Source organism: Hipposideros armiger, unplaced genomic scaffold, assembly GCF_001890085.2.
Source record: "Hipposideros armiger isolate ML-2016 unplaced genomic scaffold, ASM189008v1 scaffold_51, whole genome shotgun sequence".
NCBI lineage: Eukaryota > Metazoa > Chordata > Mammalia > Chiroptera > Hipposideridae > Hipposideros > Hipposideros armiger.
Window position 1 is genome coordinate 375,117 of NW_017731401.1, and position 16,746 is coordinate 391,862.

The 16,746-nt window shown below is 39.1% G+C and overlaps 1 protein-coding gene across 1 annotated transcript in view; it reads left to right on the top strand.

Moving 5' to 3' along the window:
- Window positions 1–16,746, top strand: part of SRGAP1 (SLIT-ROBO Rho GTPase activating protein 1) — a 300,419-nt gene that overhangs the window by 247,680 nt on the left and 35,993 nt on the right. Inside the window, exons 13-18 of the mRNA XM_019640518.1 lie at window positions 12–122; window positions 7,121–7,148; window positions 11,940–11,973; window positions 15,140–15,200; window positions 15,361–15,438; window positions 16,295–16,429. Of these exons, the coding sequence (XP_019496063.1) occupies window positions 12–122; window positions 7,121–7,148; window positions 11,940–11,973; window positions 15,140–15,200; window positions 15,361–15,438; window positions 16,295–16,429 (447 nt within the window). The remainder of the gene's footprint in view (window positions 1–11; window positions 123–7,120; window positions 7,149–11,939; window positions 11,974–15,139; window positions 15,201–15,360; window positions 15,439–16,294; window positions 16,430–16,746) is intronic.

The following is a 16,746-nucleotide window of genomic DNA, read 5'->3' on the forward strand; positions in this document are numbered from 1 at the left end:
TTTTTTTTAAGTTGAAAACAAATCTTTCCTTCTGCAGAAACTCAGAGAATACTTGGAAGGTAGCAATCTCATCACAAAACTTCAAGCCAAACATGACTTGTTGCAGAGGACCCTTGGAGAAGGTCAGTCATTTGAAATAGTTGGGAAGATGATGTCGATTCTCTATTGTGTCATGGCTACATCTCACGAAGTGTGTGTATTGTGCCTTTGTGCTTTAAGAAGCAGAGAACACTGTTTGTTTAGATTTGGCTTTCTCTGTCTGTAATAAACCAACTTCTCCCTGGAACTATAGAAGGTGCCCAAAAAAATGTATACACATTTTAAGAAAGGAAAAAAACTGTATTAAAATTGTAATACTTAATATATACCAATAAGAAAAGATGAATACAAGTCATGTGTATACATTTTTTGGCACCCCCGATATTTTCTTTTTCAGTCTATTTTAACCGAGGGACAACAGTGAAATCTAGGGAGGGCTGAGCAGCCAACACAGAGCTCCTGAGGCTGGGTCTTTAGAGCTGCTAACAGTAGAGAAGTCGGAAGGAGCTGTGTTTGCCCCTACCAGCTGGCCCCCTGGTCACTTCTTCCTTTCCTCCTTGGACTTTCCACCCCTCCAGCCCCAATCCGTTTGTTTTAATGGGCCAATTTTGGGGGGGGGTCTCATTAAAAGCCTTTTTGGACTCTAGAAACCAGTTAAACCCGTTTGGGTGACTTTTTCCCCCCTTTCCATAGGCATTGGTTTTAATTGAGAAATAATCTCATCAAATATATTGCTATATCTAATAATAGCAAAAACAATAGTTATCACTTATGTAAGGCTTTCTCTGTGCCAGGTGTTGTTCTGAGATATATATTTTATTGGACACTTAATTGATTTCCCCATTTTTTTTTTGTTGTTAAGATTTTATTGGGGAATTGGGGGGAGGGGAACAGGCAAGTTGCTGTTACTTTGTTCTTCAGTCTAGTTGTGGAGGACGTTGCTTCACTGGCCCATGTTGGTACCATCATTGCGCTCTTCCTGGGTGATGCAGATCGGTTGCTGGCCTCTGGACGGCCGCTCACGGAGGCTCTTGGCAGCTCACACCGGCTGCTGGCCACACACAGTAGCTTATGGCAGCCCCACTGCAGCCCACGCCATCGCCAGCGACTCACAGCAGCCCAGCTCCAGGTCGAGCTGTTGTTCACCATCTTAGCTATGAGGACGCAGTGTCACTGGCCCTCATGTGGGATCCAAACCGGGGCCCTCTGGCATCCCAAGCCAGCTCTTAACCAACGCGCCACTCGGCCGGCCCAATTTCCCCATTTCTACAGATGAAAAACTGAGGGAAGAAAAAAGGATTATAGGCAAAGGGGACTATGTAAATGTTACTCTTTCTCAGTCGTCTTCAGGAAATTTAAAAGGAAACACTAACTAAAAGCAAAACCCTGTCTTAAGTTCCTCAGAATCTGTAACTTAATTTTATTTCTTGTTTATACCAGATCCTGTTAGAAGTTTTAAAAAGGGAAAGAGACTATGAAGGGGAGTGGGAACGAGGGGAGTGAGTTGTATGAATAACTCAGGCCAAAAAAAGAGATTGCTGTTCTTTGATGTCAACTCTTGCTTCCTACCACTCTAGAACCTTCCTTCCCCTAAAGAAGTTTTTCCATCACCTTATTTCCTTGTGTTCTCCAAAGGACCCAGTTATCCTCAGGGCATGACGACATGGGTAAAGGTCATCATTACCTAAGACTATGCATTACAGTTAGGATGCCAGATTCTAAGCTAAAAGGCCAGTTTCACTTTGAAAAAAATGTGTACTACTAAAAAGTGTCTTTAAAAAAAAGAAATAGCCACACACAATGTGTGCACTTTCATTAGATTCTGAATCCAAAAGCAAAATTTATAGAAGGCATTTTAAAGGCACCTGGGGAAATTTAAATATAGACTATCTATTAAATGATATTATTGAGTTAATGTTAATTTTCCTAGATAATGGTGATATGGTTATGAAGGAGAACAGTCTTATTCTTAAGAAATGCCTGCTGAGTGTCAGAATGTTTGCAACTTTCAAAATGGTTCATGAAAAAAGATGCCGGGGTGGGGAGGGGGCAGAAAAAGAAATATGGCCCATGTGACAAAATGTTACAATTGGGAAATCAAAGTGAGGGGCACATGAATATTCCCTGTACTAGTCTTTCAACTGTTCTGTAACAGAGGTTTCCACTTTTTCTAAAAAAGACCTTTTTTTATTTTGAATAGTTGTCTTACCTCAGCAATTGTATCCTATTTGGGGGCGGGGTAGGGGTTGGTTTTGTTTTTTTCTTCCTTCAAGGTATCATGTGAGGTTTTTCTTTTTTTTTCTCCATTTGTCACAAACATGCTTGATATTTCACTGATGCCCTCAAGGTCAGTGGCCAGTCCCAAGGCAGATTGTAATAAATGTAGATGAATGCTTATAGGCGCACAGTCCTTCCCTATGGGACTGGATACCACGTTAGAAATTGTGAGTGGAAGGGAATTAAGAAGAGGATGAATTCATTCTTGGCAGTGCATGCAAATGCGCGTGTCAATACACTTGGGATCTCATTCCGAAACTTTTATGGTACTCATTCTACATAGATTTCCTTATGTCTCCTGGAAAGAAAATCCCAATGGTTAATATTATTTTACATACCATTTTTGGATACGGCTATATTTTAGCCAATTTGCTGAATCTGTACACCAGACTCCATCTTTACTTGCTGAACTGTGTGAAGCTATATTGTACTTTGTGACCTCTAAGCCAGGATTTATCTTGGAATTTCTTTCAGTAATTTCCAGTGTCCTAGTGACACAAGCTGTCTTCAGGTATGCCAGCCCCTCACCGGACTAGATTTATTCTGAATGCAAAATGGGATGCTTCTCATCCGGTGGCAGCTGACACACTAGCCTGTACCCACTGGTTACAGACCTCTCTGCTTCTTGGGCCTGCCTGCCCCATGTGTAGGCTTGGCAACACACCAGTTGTTGGTCACTGCCTGGAGTTGCCACTGGCAGCTCTGCCCAGAGAAAAGCTGAGCACGGGGAACATGCTCCACCTTTTAGCTTCACCATTGTGAGCCTGCTGGCTTTCCATGGAGCCCTGTTCGTGTTAATAGGCTTACACTGAAGGAGAGTTAATGGCGCCTGTCCCATGGTGAGATAATCCAATGGCAAGCCCTTCTGAAGGAATCCAAGTCTGGGTTTGGCTCATAAATAAGGTTAGTAGCACAGGTTTAAATGGTGCATTTGGGGACAGTCCTGACTTCTTATGTAGAAATTACATCTCTAAACTAGACTCACCGCTGCAAAAACTGCTTTCATAGTAAAACAAATAGAGCCTAACCCAGGGATTTAGCAGTTGATCGTATACAACTGAAACTATAACTGGCCTGTCTTACTGCTCACTTTTGGCAGGCTACCAGTGGCCCAGTAAGTCCTTTGATTTAAAACATTTTGAAGCAACTAGATTGGGCTCTTAAAGTGGCACCGTCAAACTTCAGAATTCCAAATCTTTGAAAACGATGGAAATAGAAAAAAAACACAATGATTTGTTAAGACCAAAGTTATCGTCGTCTTCATCCTTCAGCAACACCATTACATCTTTTTTGTGAAGTCATTTGTTTTTAAATTGGAGAAGTTAAATTGAGCACAGTACATGAGCACTGAAATTTTTTTCTTTTTCTTTTTTCGTCATGAGCCTTAATATTCACATGGCTTCTTTGTGTGCAGCATTTGGAACTGAGAGGATGTAAATATCAATGCAAATCTGCTAAACACAGAAAACCTGACACTGGAAGCTCCGTTCCATGTTGTATTATTCCTAGCAAAGGAGTTAAACAGGTTATCCTCACACAATCTGTTGTCTGTCTTTGAGGAGGAGTAAAAATATACTTTCAAAAGAGATGATTGTGAATAATTATGTTTTTTAGAAAAACCCTGCATCAGTTGGTATTAAGGAAGAAAAAAAGACTGGAAAGTAATGCCAGGGTCCATATCAGCCATTCATCAGGGACTTCTGTTCAGTTTGAGCTGTGCACATTTTAAATATTTTATTTAGTTGGGTTTTTTTTTTTTAGTCTCAAATTGCCACCAAACTATGTTTTGGTTTTCCCTTTTATCTGATGGAGATAAAATACGTTTGGACGTGAAAAATTATTCACTTCCTAATTCTCAAGTGAAATTGTAAGAGTAGTCAAATTAGGCGTTTGCATCCAGAACAAGATAACCCTTGGTCTTGGGTCACTTTTTCCCTCTAAATGGCATGTATTGGGGGAAAGGGGGTAATGAGTTGTCTGTTGTTTTTAATAATTAAGTAACCTTCCAAAGAAAACGATTGAAATCTAATCCTCAGACCACTGGAAGCTTTCACATTTCTCTGGGAAGCAGATTCTTCTAAGCTTGTGTGTTATTGATCTATTAAAGATGATACTGGTTAAAAAATAAAACCTCATTCATCAGTTGAGACATACTCAGTACTATTAGCTAAAAACAGAAAATGGATGTTGCGGTGGTGGTTATACTATGAATGATAGTTCCTGCAAAGCTTGCTCTTGGTTCATTAATCTCTATAAAATGCATCTTTTATAGGTTTTTAGTTGTTTATCCTATACTATTAACCATGGATGGATGAATGAAGCAAAATGAATTTAAGCCATTTTGTATATGATCTTTTTCTAAATCTAGAGACTGTTCAGTTAGGCTATTTAACAAAAACAGCAAAATTTCAGTTATAAAGCATTTTGTTTTTAAGGAATTATTATTAGCATCTTTATCATTGAATTACTTGAAAGTGATTAACGTCTGTTATTCAATTTAATTTTATAGCTATGTATTAAATTTGTGTAAAAATTTATTAAATTTATTAGATCTTCAGTATTTTATATTTGGCTTTAGCCGTATGGAGCAGGCAGAAGTATAAGCCACAATCCCTGCCTTACTTCTAGGATTTTTGAAAGTATTTACTTGGGAAAAAAAGAATTCCATTTTTATAATATATTTGGGAGTATTATATATATATAATATATATAATAATATATAATAATGTATAATACTTGGGAGCTCAGGTCTAAAGTTAAAACAAAACTGGACCCTTGTGGCAGACCCACCACATACTAACAGGGTGACCTAGGACAAGTACTTGCCTTCTTTGTGCTTAGTCTCTTCTGTAAAATAATAATAATAGGGGCTGCTGGTTAGCTCAGTTGCTCATAACTGTGCTCATAACTGTGCTCAGTTAGCACAGTGCTCATAATACCAAGGTTACCAGTTTGATCCCTGCGTGGGCCAATTAGCTGCGCCCTCCACAACTAGATTGAAACAACTACTTGACTTGGAGCTAATGGGTCCTGGAAAAACACACTGTTCCCCAATAAAAATCTTTTTAAAAATAAATGATGATAATAATAATAATAATAATAATAATAATAATAATACCTAGGTCATAAGGTTGTTATGAAAATTGCAAGTTAATACATAGAAAGAACTAATAAATGCTAGACTTCATTGCTGTTTTTATTGTCGTTACTAATACATTTTCTATCATACTTTTATGTTATAATAAAGTATGCAACGTGACGGAATACAGAACAGCACAAGCCAGATACTTTCTCTGCCTTCAACCCTTTCCTCATTCTGTTGACTCACCCTGGGTGACCTCAGCTAGGTCCCATGGCCCCAGCACAGCCTACATGGTAGTGACTCTCAAACCTTCATCTCCAGCCCTGTCTTCTCTGTAGTTAACTATGCATAGCCAGCTTCCTCCTGAAGGATATCCCGTAGGCACCGCATGCCACACTCAGCTCACCATCTGCCCTCTCCACTTTCTGGTAGACCTTCTCTTCCGCTTACAAATATCTGTAAAGTCTTTTGGAGTTCTGTGTCCACCTTCTCTTTTTGCTTCTTCCCCAGAAGAGCAGAAGTCCAGCAAAAGGAAGGGACTTACAGTTAAATAATAGATGGAACTGGGTAGCAGGAGGAAAAGGAGATTCTCTGTCTTTTCCCTCACCCCCACTCCAAGTCCAGGGCCAAGCCCTGATTCTGCCAACACTCAAAAGTGGCCTGGATCTGTGTTGAGAAAGGTACTTGCTGATATTAACTGCCGCCCCCAGTTCAGTAAATAGACATTAATCAAAAGCTTTATGTTACTTGTTATTCAAAAGGAGATAATAGAGTAAAAGACTCTTTGTTCAGTCACCATTCCCAACAAGCCAGCGTTCTCTCCAGTTGTTCTATTAGCCTTGCCCTACAAGTCTGAGTCACTGCATTAGGATATAATGGGCTGTACTCACCTGTTTGTACTACAGCATGACCCTTCTCTGTCAGCTACACATTCAGGCTCTTTGAGGACCATATGATCGTTTTGCAAGCAGCCCAGTTGAGTGGTTCACTTTCCCACACTCCTTTCCGCAGCTCCACCCTTAATGTAAGAAAGAGCAGACAGCAACCATAGACACATTCAAACTTGTAGAAACACCACAGGAATACAGAGCTGTTATTTAAAACAAGTAAAGAAGCCCAGATGTATTTAAAACATAAGGTTTTAAATAACAGAGTACTCTTGAAAGGCTTTTAGCCTACAAGTTGGTGGAATGTAGCATAATTTAATGTCCTTGTACTTGAATATCTGCGAATGTCATTTCTGATTACAAAATGCAACTTTCTCCCCAATGTCTAATTATAGGAAGAACACCAATTTAATCTAAAGGAAATTGGGTGCTCCCAATCCTATTTGACCCCCTACTTCTCCCCACAAATGTCAATCAAGACAGAGGGAATAACTAACACTCTAATCTTGTATGTGTTTTATTTGCATTTCATCCTTAAACTTACAGATAAGATCAAGCAGCTAGTTCTTGTTTAAAAAACAAAACAAAGCTCCCTGCCTCAAATTGCCAAGTAAAACATGTTTCTCCTATCTATAGAGTTTATTAAATTTTATGTATAGACTTTATGAAGTATTTAAATTATCTGTCTATTGTTATATGCTATCCTCATGCTTTCTGCCATAAAATGTGTAAGTTATTATAAACTCAGAATCTCAAAATGGGACAGATGATGCAGATTACCAAATACATTTCACTGATTCCATTCAATTTACTTATTTTAACTTTTTTTTTGCAGGTCACAGAGCTGAGTATATGACTACAAGGTAGGAAAACATTTCATCGTAACTCATAGCGTGTCTCACGCTCTTTTCTCTTTAACAGGAAGCAACCATTTAAATGCTGAGAGAATGAAATATTTTGTTAATGAACATGGAAAGATAGTTTTGGATTGACCAAAAACAGTAATGTGAAATGTTTCGGGTTCTCCCAAAGCTAGCTTTGCTCTGGCAGGTCTGAAGATTTCCCGATGGAATTATAAAGCTCTTTAATGAGCCAACCTAGTTGTGTGTGTGTGTGGGGGGGGGGGGGGGAATACCTGAATTGAATGGGTTTGGTTGATCTAAATTTCTAGAAAAAGTCCAAAAAGACTTTTGATTTAGCAATTTAATTAACAGGTAACGTTATGCATATATCTCCTGTGTTAGCAAATAGAAAGTATGATTAGTTATATTCTGCTCCTACTCTCCCCTTATGTCATATAAAAATTAGAGCTATGTGGAATACTCTTAGGATTTTAGCTCTCTACCCCTTTTTGGTTCACTTTAAAGATTTAACTTTTAATGCCTACAACCACATTGCATTTCTTTGGTTTTTTTTTAAATTTTTATTGTTTAATTCATGGAAGGATTTTGAAACTGCTGCTGAGAAAGAGCAAGCCTTTTTGAAGCAGATTCTGATTTGGGTTGGGGAAAGTTTATGGCACCTTTTATTTTTCTATGTCCACATTTGTGCAACAGCCAAAAAATACTCTAATTGACATAGCCAGACTTTGCACTTTTGAAGTTGAGTTCTCTTTGAGATAAGAGACATTTAGGACACTGGTGGGCCTGTTGCAGTAATTGGCAAGTTGATTTTTAAGATTCTGTAATGTTCCTGCTAGACAGTTTATTCAAAAGGAAGCCCCCCTCTTACTTCTTGGTGAACCAGCTAGAAAGTACAGCTACTGACTTGTCTAAACTTTACAAAAATACTGTAGTTTTTTTCCCGCATATCAGTGACAATGAGTAGTATTACTTCTGATTGTAATATGCAGCTATGGAGCCTTTTTCACATATAGTATCCCTTTGCACTATCAACTATTTTACCTGTTGTTTCTAAATTATAAATATTGTAAGGCACTTAAATTTTTTTTCAAAAAGGAAGGAATGCAAATACATTAATTTGCAATGAGAACTGTAATTGCCAAACAGACTTGACATTCACATCACTCTAACCGGTACTTTTTCTCATCCACACGGGCACCCTACTACATAGGCAGCCAGATTAGCAGGAAGTTATGTGGTAAGCACACACCCAGAATGAATCATATTATTCGAAAGAGTCATAACAAGGTGGAACGGGCCTGGCTTTGTTCACCTGGTGTGTACGTAGTAGAGCCAGAACCGTCAGCACCCCAGCCTGCCTGAAAAGCCACGTCTGCCCTGGAAATTACTTGGATAGGCAGTTTGTTTTCATCTCAAGTCTCACAACTTTCGTATTTGCACATTTGCCTCATATTTTAGAACTGTTGGGAGAGACTTTAGTATTTGCACATTTGCCTCATATTTTAGAACCGTTGGAGAGACGATTTTCAGGCCTTTAGTAGAAAACTCACACGACATCCCTCCATTAGCCCCAGACAGGGGTTACCCTGCATCTCTCGGTCAACCAGGAGCAATTACCCAGGGCCACTAGGGGCTTTGGCTCCAGCTACAATTTTGCTTGTCCCACAAATCAGTGACCAAAGGAAATGAGCCTGTGTTCTTATCCTTTTAGCTTTAACCGCTCCAGATATCACCACATGTTGGACCTCGTTTTAATAACCATTATTTTTGGTTTCTATATTTTATGCTTTGCTATCTTCAGTTGACACTGAAGAGACTGCCCCTGTGAGGGTTAAGCAATGCCTAGGGATAGTAAAGGACTGATTTGCAAGTGTGCCTTTTGTATACAAACCAGCCAATCCAGAGCCCATCCATCCCCCTCAGCCACCTCCTTTATCTAGCTTTCACACTCAGAGCCACTGTTCCCATTCCTGAATCCCCCAAACGCCAGGTACCAGACAAACAGGGACAGTTCCCGTGCCCCAGAGCCCACCAGAATTTTTCAAACCAGCCCACCCTAAACCTGCTCCCCCTGCATGCCTGTTCCTTCCCACGGACCCACAGCAAAGGCTCTTGCCCGCATTTTCCCTCACTCCCTCTGCCTCCTGACTTACTCTCCCACTTTCCCACGTGACCCCCATGGAGTGGCATACCCCTCTTATGGAGAACTGCGAGGAACAAACTGCCTTTTCAATGACAGTTGCCTTCTGATCTGTTGACCTTACCACCCCTGAATAAAAACAAAGTCTAAAACACTTCTAAAATAATGAAAAGAATGGATGAAATCTAGCCCATATGGTTAAATTTCTTGGTGGGCAATTGTTTTCTGGTTTTTGTTTGTTTGTTTCTTTTTTTATCTACCAGATCTTCTCCTCTGTGAATGGCACAGAATTCAGTATATAAAACGAGATTTCAGAAATTTCAGCAGTGGCACATTATGACATGCCACCTGGTAGACATTTCCATATTTGTTTCTAGACACTTGCAGAAGCCCCCTTTACCTGAAGCACCATGCAACTTCAGGTGCTGCTTGCTGCATGCCCCGCTCATCATGAGCCCACCTGCTGGGAGAGTCTTAGCATGTGGCTGTGGAAGGAAGGCTGTCTCAGCAAGTTTGTTCCCCCATCTCTCTTAATGGTGACAATGAAGCCGCGCAGCCTTCCACATAAATTTTCAGTCTTTTGTTTCTATACTCCTTTCTGAACCTTAATGAATGAAAAAGGTCATTCTTCCTAGAGAGTTTGCACCTTTTTTTTTTTAAAGATTTTATTGGGGAATTGGGGGAGGGGAACAGCGCTGGGGAATCGGGGGAAGGGGAACAGACAAGTTGCTCTTGTTTTGTTCTTCAGTCTAGTTGTGGAGGACGTTGCTTCACTGGCCCAAGTTGGCACCATCATTTCGCTCTTCCCCGGCGAGGCAGATCAGTCGCCGGCCTCTGGACGGCCGCTCATGGCGGCTGCTGGCCACTCACACTGGCTGCTGGCTACACATAGTAGCCCATGGCAACCCGCTGCCACAGGGGCTGCAGCCTACGCCGTCGTTGGCGACCCACAGCAGCCCAGCTCCAGGTTGAGCTGTTGTTCAGCATCTTAGCTGTGGAGGGCAGTGTCACTGGCCCTCATATGTGGGGACCCAAGCCAGTTCTTAACTAACACGCCACTCTGCCTGCCCGAGAGTTTGCAGCTTAATGTAGGGCTTTACCTAATTTCTAAATGTGATGTACATCCTCCTATGAGCCTTCCAAGTAGGAAATTTACATTGAAATGTCTAGAGAGAGGTCTAGTTGGGACCCTTCTTCCACTTAGCACATTTGTAGAAGTCGAGACAGGTAATCCTGGACCTCTTTGCTCTAAAGGGGGAGAACAGAAGTGGTTCCCTGTCCAATTACCGAGCAAGATGATGCAGGGTTTCTAAATACAGTACATGGTACCCCGGACACACATATGCCACCAAAGCAAATAGACTGAAGATGGAGAGAGGCCAGAACGGAATAAATGGGGGCATCCTAATGCTCTACAAATAATTAAGTGATAAGATAGTTTGTCTTAAAGAAATAACAATTCACGCGAGTCTGTACACCCATCCCCCAGAAGCAGCATTGAAACCCAGCTCTATCTTTTCACTTGCCATCTATTAACAATTACTTTTGCAGAAAATCAAATCCCATTCATATCTGGGGTATACTGAACAGAGGTGATGTTTGCATTGAAGAACTATATTGTAACTAAAAATATGGTATTTAACTTCTCGTATTGGGATCTATCAAAGCTCTTAATTTTTATGATCCGTCATGTCTTCTGAGTGATTTTTAAGCCAAACGACACAAACCTTGGTTCGTAACACTTGGCCAAATAGCTCCTGGTTCTGTTTGGTGATGCTTGTCATTTTGAAACAAACTAGCCAATACATGTCAACTACAATATACAAGAAAAGACTAGTCGGAATGAATAGCTTGTATGGTTTTTGATACATAAGTAAAAGTAAATACACGGGGAAGGGGAAGGACTAGTTCCCTCCAGTGGGTGGGAGTGGAGAAGACACACAGAATTCCTGTGTTTTATAATTTTGATGTGACCTATGGGTGTTTCATTTATTGTTTGATTTCTGCCATGCTCAGTAATTATATTCCCTTCCCTTAGGCCTCCAAATGTTCCCCCTAAGCCCCAGAAACACAGGAAGTCCAGACCCCGCTCACAGTATAATGCTAAGTTGTTTAATGGGGATTTGGAAACATTCGTCAAGGTACTGGCACCAGCCATCTGGGTGGCTGTTCTCCATGCTTCTTACTATAATGGCTTCAGCCTCTCATAAAAGGAGGCAGGTCATTATGTCCAAGTCTGTCCTGGGGCTCTTTGCTTTCCCAGAAAATCAATATAATATTTCCTGAAGTCAGAGAGAAAAGAATATTGGGTGTGGGTGCCTTCAGAAGAGGAAGTCAATGTGGGTATTCTGTGGGCAAAAGAAAAAGCCCTCTTTATTTAAAAAAAAAAAAAAAGACTATAATTTATACAAAAAGGAAAAGAGCTACCTGGTAAAATGTTTGTCTTTACTCATGCACATGAGATGGCACAAAATATATTTTTGAAGTTCATTGTTAAGGTAGCTCTGAAGATGAGCAGGAGTTTTAGTTTCCCGTGACTTGAGGAATTCATTATATTGGATAAATTGTAAGACCCTGTGGTCTGTATCTTATATCTCTGCTGTGTTTACTCTGTCTTCTTTTTCATCCTGTATTTCTGATAATGCTTCTAGCCGAGGACGAAGGAACTCGCACGCGAGACATCAGGTATAGTGCTCGAGGGAAGTGAGGGCACAACCTCGTTCACTCTTGGTATCATTTTCAAATCACAGTCATGCTTGGCTTTAATTAGGTTTTTTTAAGTTCTTTAAAAGAAAAATGTTTGCAGTTAGAAATCACAGTGGTTTATATAAAAGCTTTACTGAGAAAGAAGTTATAGAAATCAAACACTGATTTAAGGAGGGCAGTGGATGGGGGAGAGGGGTTGTTTCTGTATGAGGGGTGAAAAGGATAACTATTGCATTGTTCTGTACACCGGAAACTAATAATAAAAAAAAAATAAGTAAAAAAATAAAAAGAATAGCCTTCTCCAGTAAAATTAGATAAACTCTTAATTTTTATATTATATATTTGGCAAATGCACCAAATTTGAGTCACTGGATTTTATTAAGGAAAGTCAGTGTTAAATATCAAATGCATATTTAATTTGGACCCTTAACGTAAATTTTACAAAAAAGAGAACTTCGTCTTTCATAGCTAACATTATGACATGAGCTGTAGTGTTTCTGAAGACTAAATTTATATAGGAAACCACATCATTGCTAATCTCCCTTAAGAATGTTACAGGTATCTTACTGTCTTAGTAATATATTACAGATATCTTTCTTTAAAGACAGATCTTTTATTGAATATATACACTAATGGCTTAAAAACGTGTGTGTGCGCACCCATGTGGCATGTGTGTGGACAGGTAAATAGATACATACATACATACATACATACATGGAGAGGTTGAAGACCTCTGGCAGTCTTAAAAATGAATCCTAACCCTGGAATTAAGTGAAAGGCCACTAGACAACCTAAATAGCAATCACAAATGCACTGCCGTAAGCCTTAAACCCAGAAGAGCCTTATTGGCTCTAATTTAATAGAAAATTATTGTCAAATTTGATTATCTAGTTTCCCAGCCCAGGGCTTCTAAGCAGGGGCAAATTAGATGGACAGAAAGGAATGATAAAATGAAAGCACTGAGATGTGCAACTGATAGCCTGCCAGAGAGAACTAGAGTATAGGAAAGCTCAAAGCAGCATATGGATGACTCCGTTATATCTGATGACACAGTGTGAGAATGACTGCTTAAGATGCTAGGAAAGCACATGTTATGTTTTTAAAAAGATTTTTCATAAGAACAGTTAAAGGAAACCAAATTTAGGCACTAAAGAAGGAGTAAACCAGTTATGATGGGAAATTCACTTAAGTGAGCCTTTCACCATCCCAGATGGCACATTTAAGGATCTTTATAGCAATAATAAGGTGGATACAGAGATCGCTAGACTTCTAAAAAGTGCTCCATCAGTTGAGGTCCCCACAGTAGCACTGTGAGACAGCAGGAGCAAAACTATTTTTTCTCTTTCAACCATGGGGAAACTGAGGCACAAAGGGGTTTGTTTGAATGGTAGGTGGAACACAGCTCATTTTTTCACTTCTTGTAAAATATTCTACCAAAACACCTGGCTTCATGAAATTAAATTAAAACACACACACACACACTCATTACTTTTTTATTCCAATATTCATTATATCTGAATGATATACTGATAACAGCTAAAAGACTAGCAATTACTTGAGTAAATGTAAAGACAAAAATATTTTAAGGAATATGCAAACCGAAGGCATCTTTTAGAACTATTTTAGTGCAAACATTTTTCTTTTAATAACCTTGTGTTCTTTGTTTTTCTTTTTGTTTTAACACTAAATTCAGCAGAGGCGCAAATTAATATTCTCCTCTTATCACTTACATCAAAATATTTGTTGCTGTTTTAGATTACACTGTTATATGAATTGGTCAGATAAAGGCTACTTTCGCTAAACCATACTTATTTCTTAAGAAAAATCTCCTCACTTAGTAGATTTGGATGTAATTACATGGTTGTTCTTGAGCCAACTAGTCTTCACTAAAAAGAGTTTTTATTCTTAAAGACCTTCTTTTAAAAATTAATAAAGTTTACATTCCCAGAAAAACTTAATACAGGCTCCAGAAGTAATTGAGTCATTAACTGGCTTCTACACTGCTTAGGTTGTCTTAAAACCTAAAATAAAACTATTCCTCAAGTAGTGTATTACCCATTCTAGGAACAGAGAAGAGTTTAAATTGCTGAGCCACATTGTTTCCAATTCTTCCCCTGTGGCTTAATTGGAAAGGTTAATGGAGTCTGAATTATTCTAATATATTAAGACAGCCACATTCTTCTTGTGTTTCAGAATAAAATCCTCATGAATTAGTATCTGATGTCAGCTATTCATTTTGAACCTCCATCTTTCCAGTGAAGATCTAATTTCTGAAAGAGCAGAGTCTTAAAAAAAAAAAAAAAGGACATGAAAAATAACTCCATAGCCAGTAACCTTCTTTAACTACATGGGGTGCATGGCATTGATACATATTTAACTGGGACCTTGGCAGCTCCTTCATCTCATTTGTCATCCTATACATGTTTTAAAGCATTTCCAGAATTCACATTTGTTCAGTAGAGAGCTCTGACTATATTACAAGATGTGGGGAAAGGTGGCCAAAAAATGTGCCTTCCTAAGGAAACAAGATCTACTGGGATGTGCCTTTGTGCCATTTTTTTCTTAATCCTTAAAATATGAAAAAAAAAAACAATGAAAAATCTATAAGGATGAGTAAGTTCTGATGCAAACTAAATAAATACGTGACACATAAACATCTGTAGAGCAATTCTCGTATGACACATCTGGAAACACGTCTCTCAGGGATGTGACAGAGAGGGTCCTGAGATGGCTGAAAGGACAGCCAGTCTGTCAGCCCTATGATACTACAGTTAGAATACAGAGAGTTCCTTTAAGGTCCATTAGATTAATATTTATATAAATAACCTTTTTGAAAAATGAGTGATTCTTATATTTGTTTGGGTATGTGAGCCTTAATATACGTAAAAGAGATGAATTAGCTTTGAAATCTCTATGCACAAGAGAGTTCAATCGAAGCAGGATTGCCTTAAATGTATTTAATTTAGTTTGTTACAGAACTGAAATATACCTTTGATTAAATAAAATTTTATTTGGGGCTTTTGTGAAATATTTTAGAGGGGGTGTATTTGGACACAAACACCAGAAAGAGTAAGAATCAGTCTTTATTATTATGTGTGATTTATGCCTCTCCCTGGCAGCTAACTGGTTTCCATCTCCTACCCAGGACTCGGGACAGGTCATCCCCCTCATTGTGGAAAGCTGTATCCGGTTCATCAATCTCTACGGTAAGCCATAAACTACAGAATTCTTATTTTAAAAAAATTAATCACTAGGAGTATTTCAATAAATGTGTCTTTCCATTTAACATTTAATTCTTGAGAAAGGGGTTGGAACCTTAGAGGATGTGTTGCAACCTTTCACCCTCTTTCCCTCTGTTCCCTTTAGGTCTTCAGCATCAGGGGATTTTCAGAGTGTCTGGTTCCCAGGTGGAAGTCAATGACATTAAAAATTCATTTGAGAGAGGTAATTGCATGTCTGTACCTATAAGCAAGCCAGGTTAAAAAGTCATCCTTTTGTGGAGAGTGAAGTGGCATACTCATTCTGTATATTCACTTATAGTTGACATGCATAAGGGTTCATTTTCAAATTCCCCTTTCTGATTTCAGAATCTTCCAGTGCTGAAGGCAGCTTTTATTTTATTTTTTTTTTAGCTGAGCCATCCTGCCACCTGTTGGCAGCTCAGCGGCTGCTCAGCTCAGGCCGGGACTCAAACCGCTGTTGCTCAGAGCTCAAACTCTTGAGCGAGCTCTTAACCAACTGAGCCACTTGGCCGGCCCTTCTGAAGGCAGCTTTTAGATATGCTGTGAACACCACCTCGCCACTTTGGGAAACACTTATTTCTTTCATTGTAGGTGTTCACAATTAGATGAAGCCTACCATATTTCTGATACATTTTGCTGATCTGTATAGTGTAGCCGGACAGACCTAGATTGTGTCTTTTTTCCCAGTAGGTTAAGAAACACGAGTGTAGTATTTGAATTCATGTCAAACTAAGATTACAGATTTTAGCTTCAAAAAACAAAAGTTGGGTAAAATTTTAAATCCCACAATATTTTATTTTAAGATTTTGGTAACTTGTAAGGGATTGTTTGGTAGCACAAGATTTTTAAAAAGCTTTATTTTAGTCAACTATTTTTAAGTTAATCATGGGGTGGGATATCGAAGCCAATTATTTTAATTTTAGTACCGTATAATCTTTCATGACGTATAATTAAAAGAATCATGTATATATAGAAGTGTGTGTGTATAGAAACATATTTTTGTTCAAAGGAAAAAGAGAAACACTGCATGTAACAAATTTTTTTTTTTTTTTTTTTAGGGGAAAACCCTTTGGCTGATGACCAGAGTAACCATGATATTAACTCAGTTGCTGGCGTTCTGAAGCTCTATTTCCGTGGGCTGGAAAACCCCCTCTTTCCTAAGGAAAGATTTAATGATCTGATTTCTTGTATCAGTAAGTGGACTTTTTTTTTTTTTTTTTTAGCCTTTTCCCACGAGAATTGTTTCACTCACCAATTTCCTGGAAAAGTCAGTGGCCCCTCTCCACATATCCTCTCCCCTCCCCCACCATTACCACCAAATTTCTGCAACCATTTGTTTTCTTTCTGGTTCCAGCCTGAGTCATCCTCCCAGCTGTGGCCTCGCCCTTAGCTGAGTGGGCTTTGCTCTTGAACTTGCTCAGGCTCTTAGAGCCCAAGAGTTTCCCACTGAGTGGTTAGAATAAGGCAGAAAGGCAGGTCCCAAACAGGTAAGGGAGCGGAGGAAGTTGTA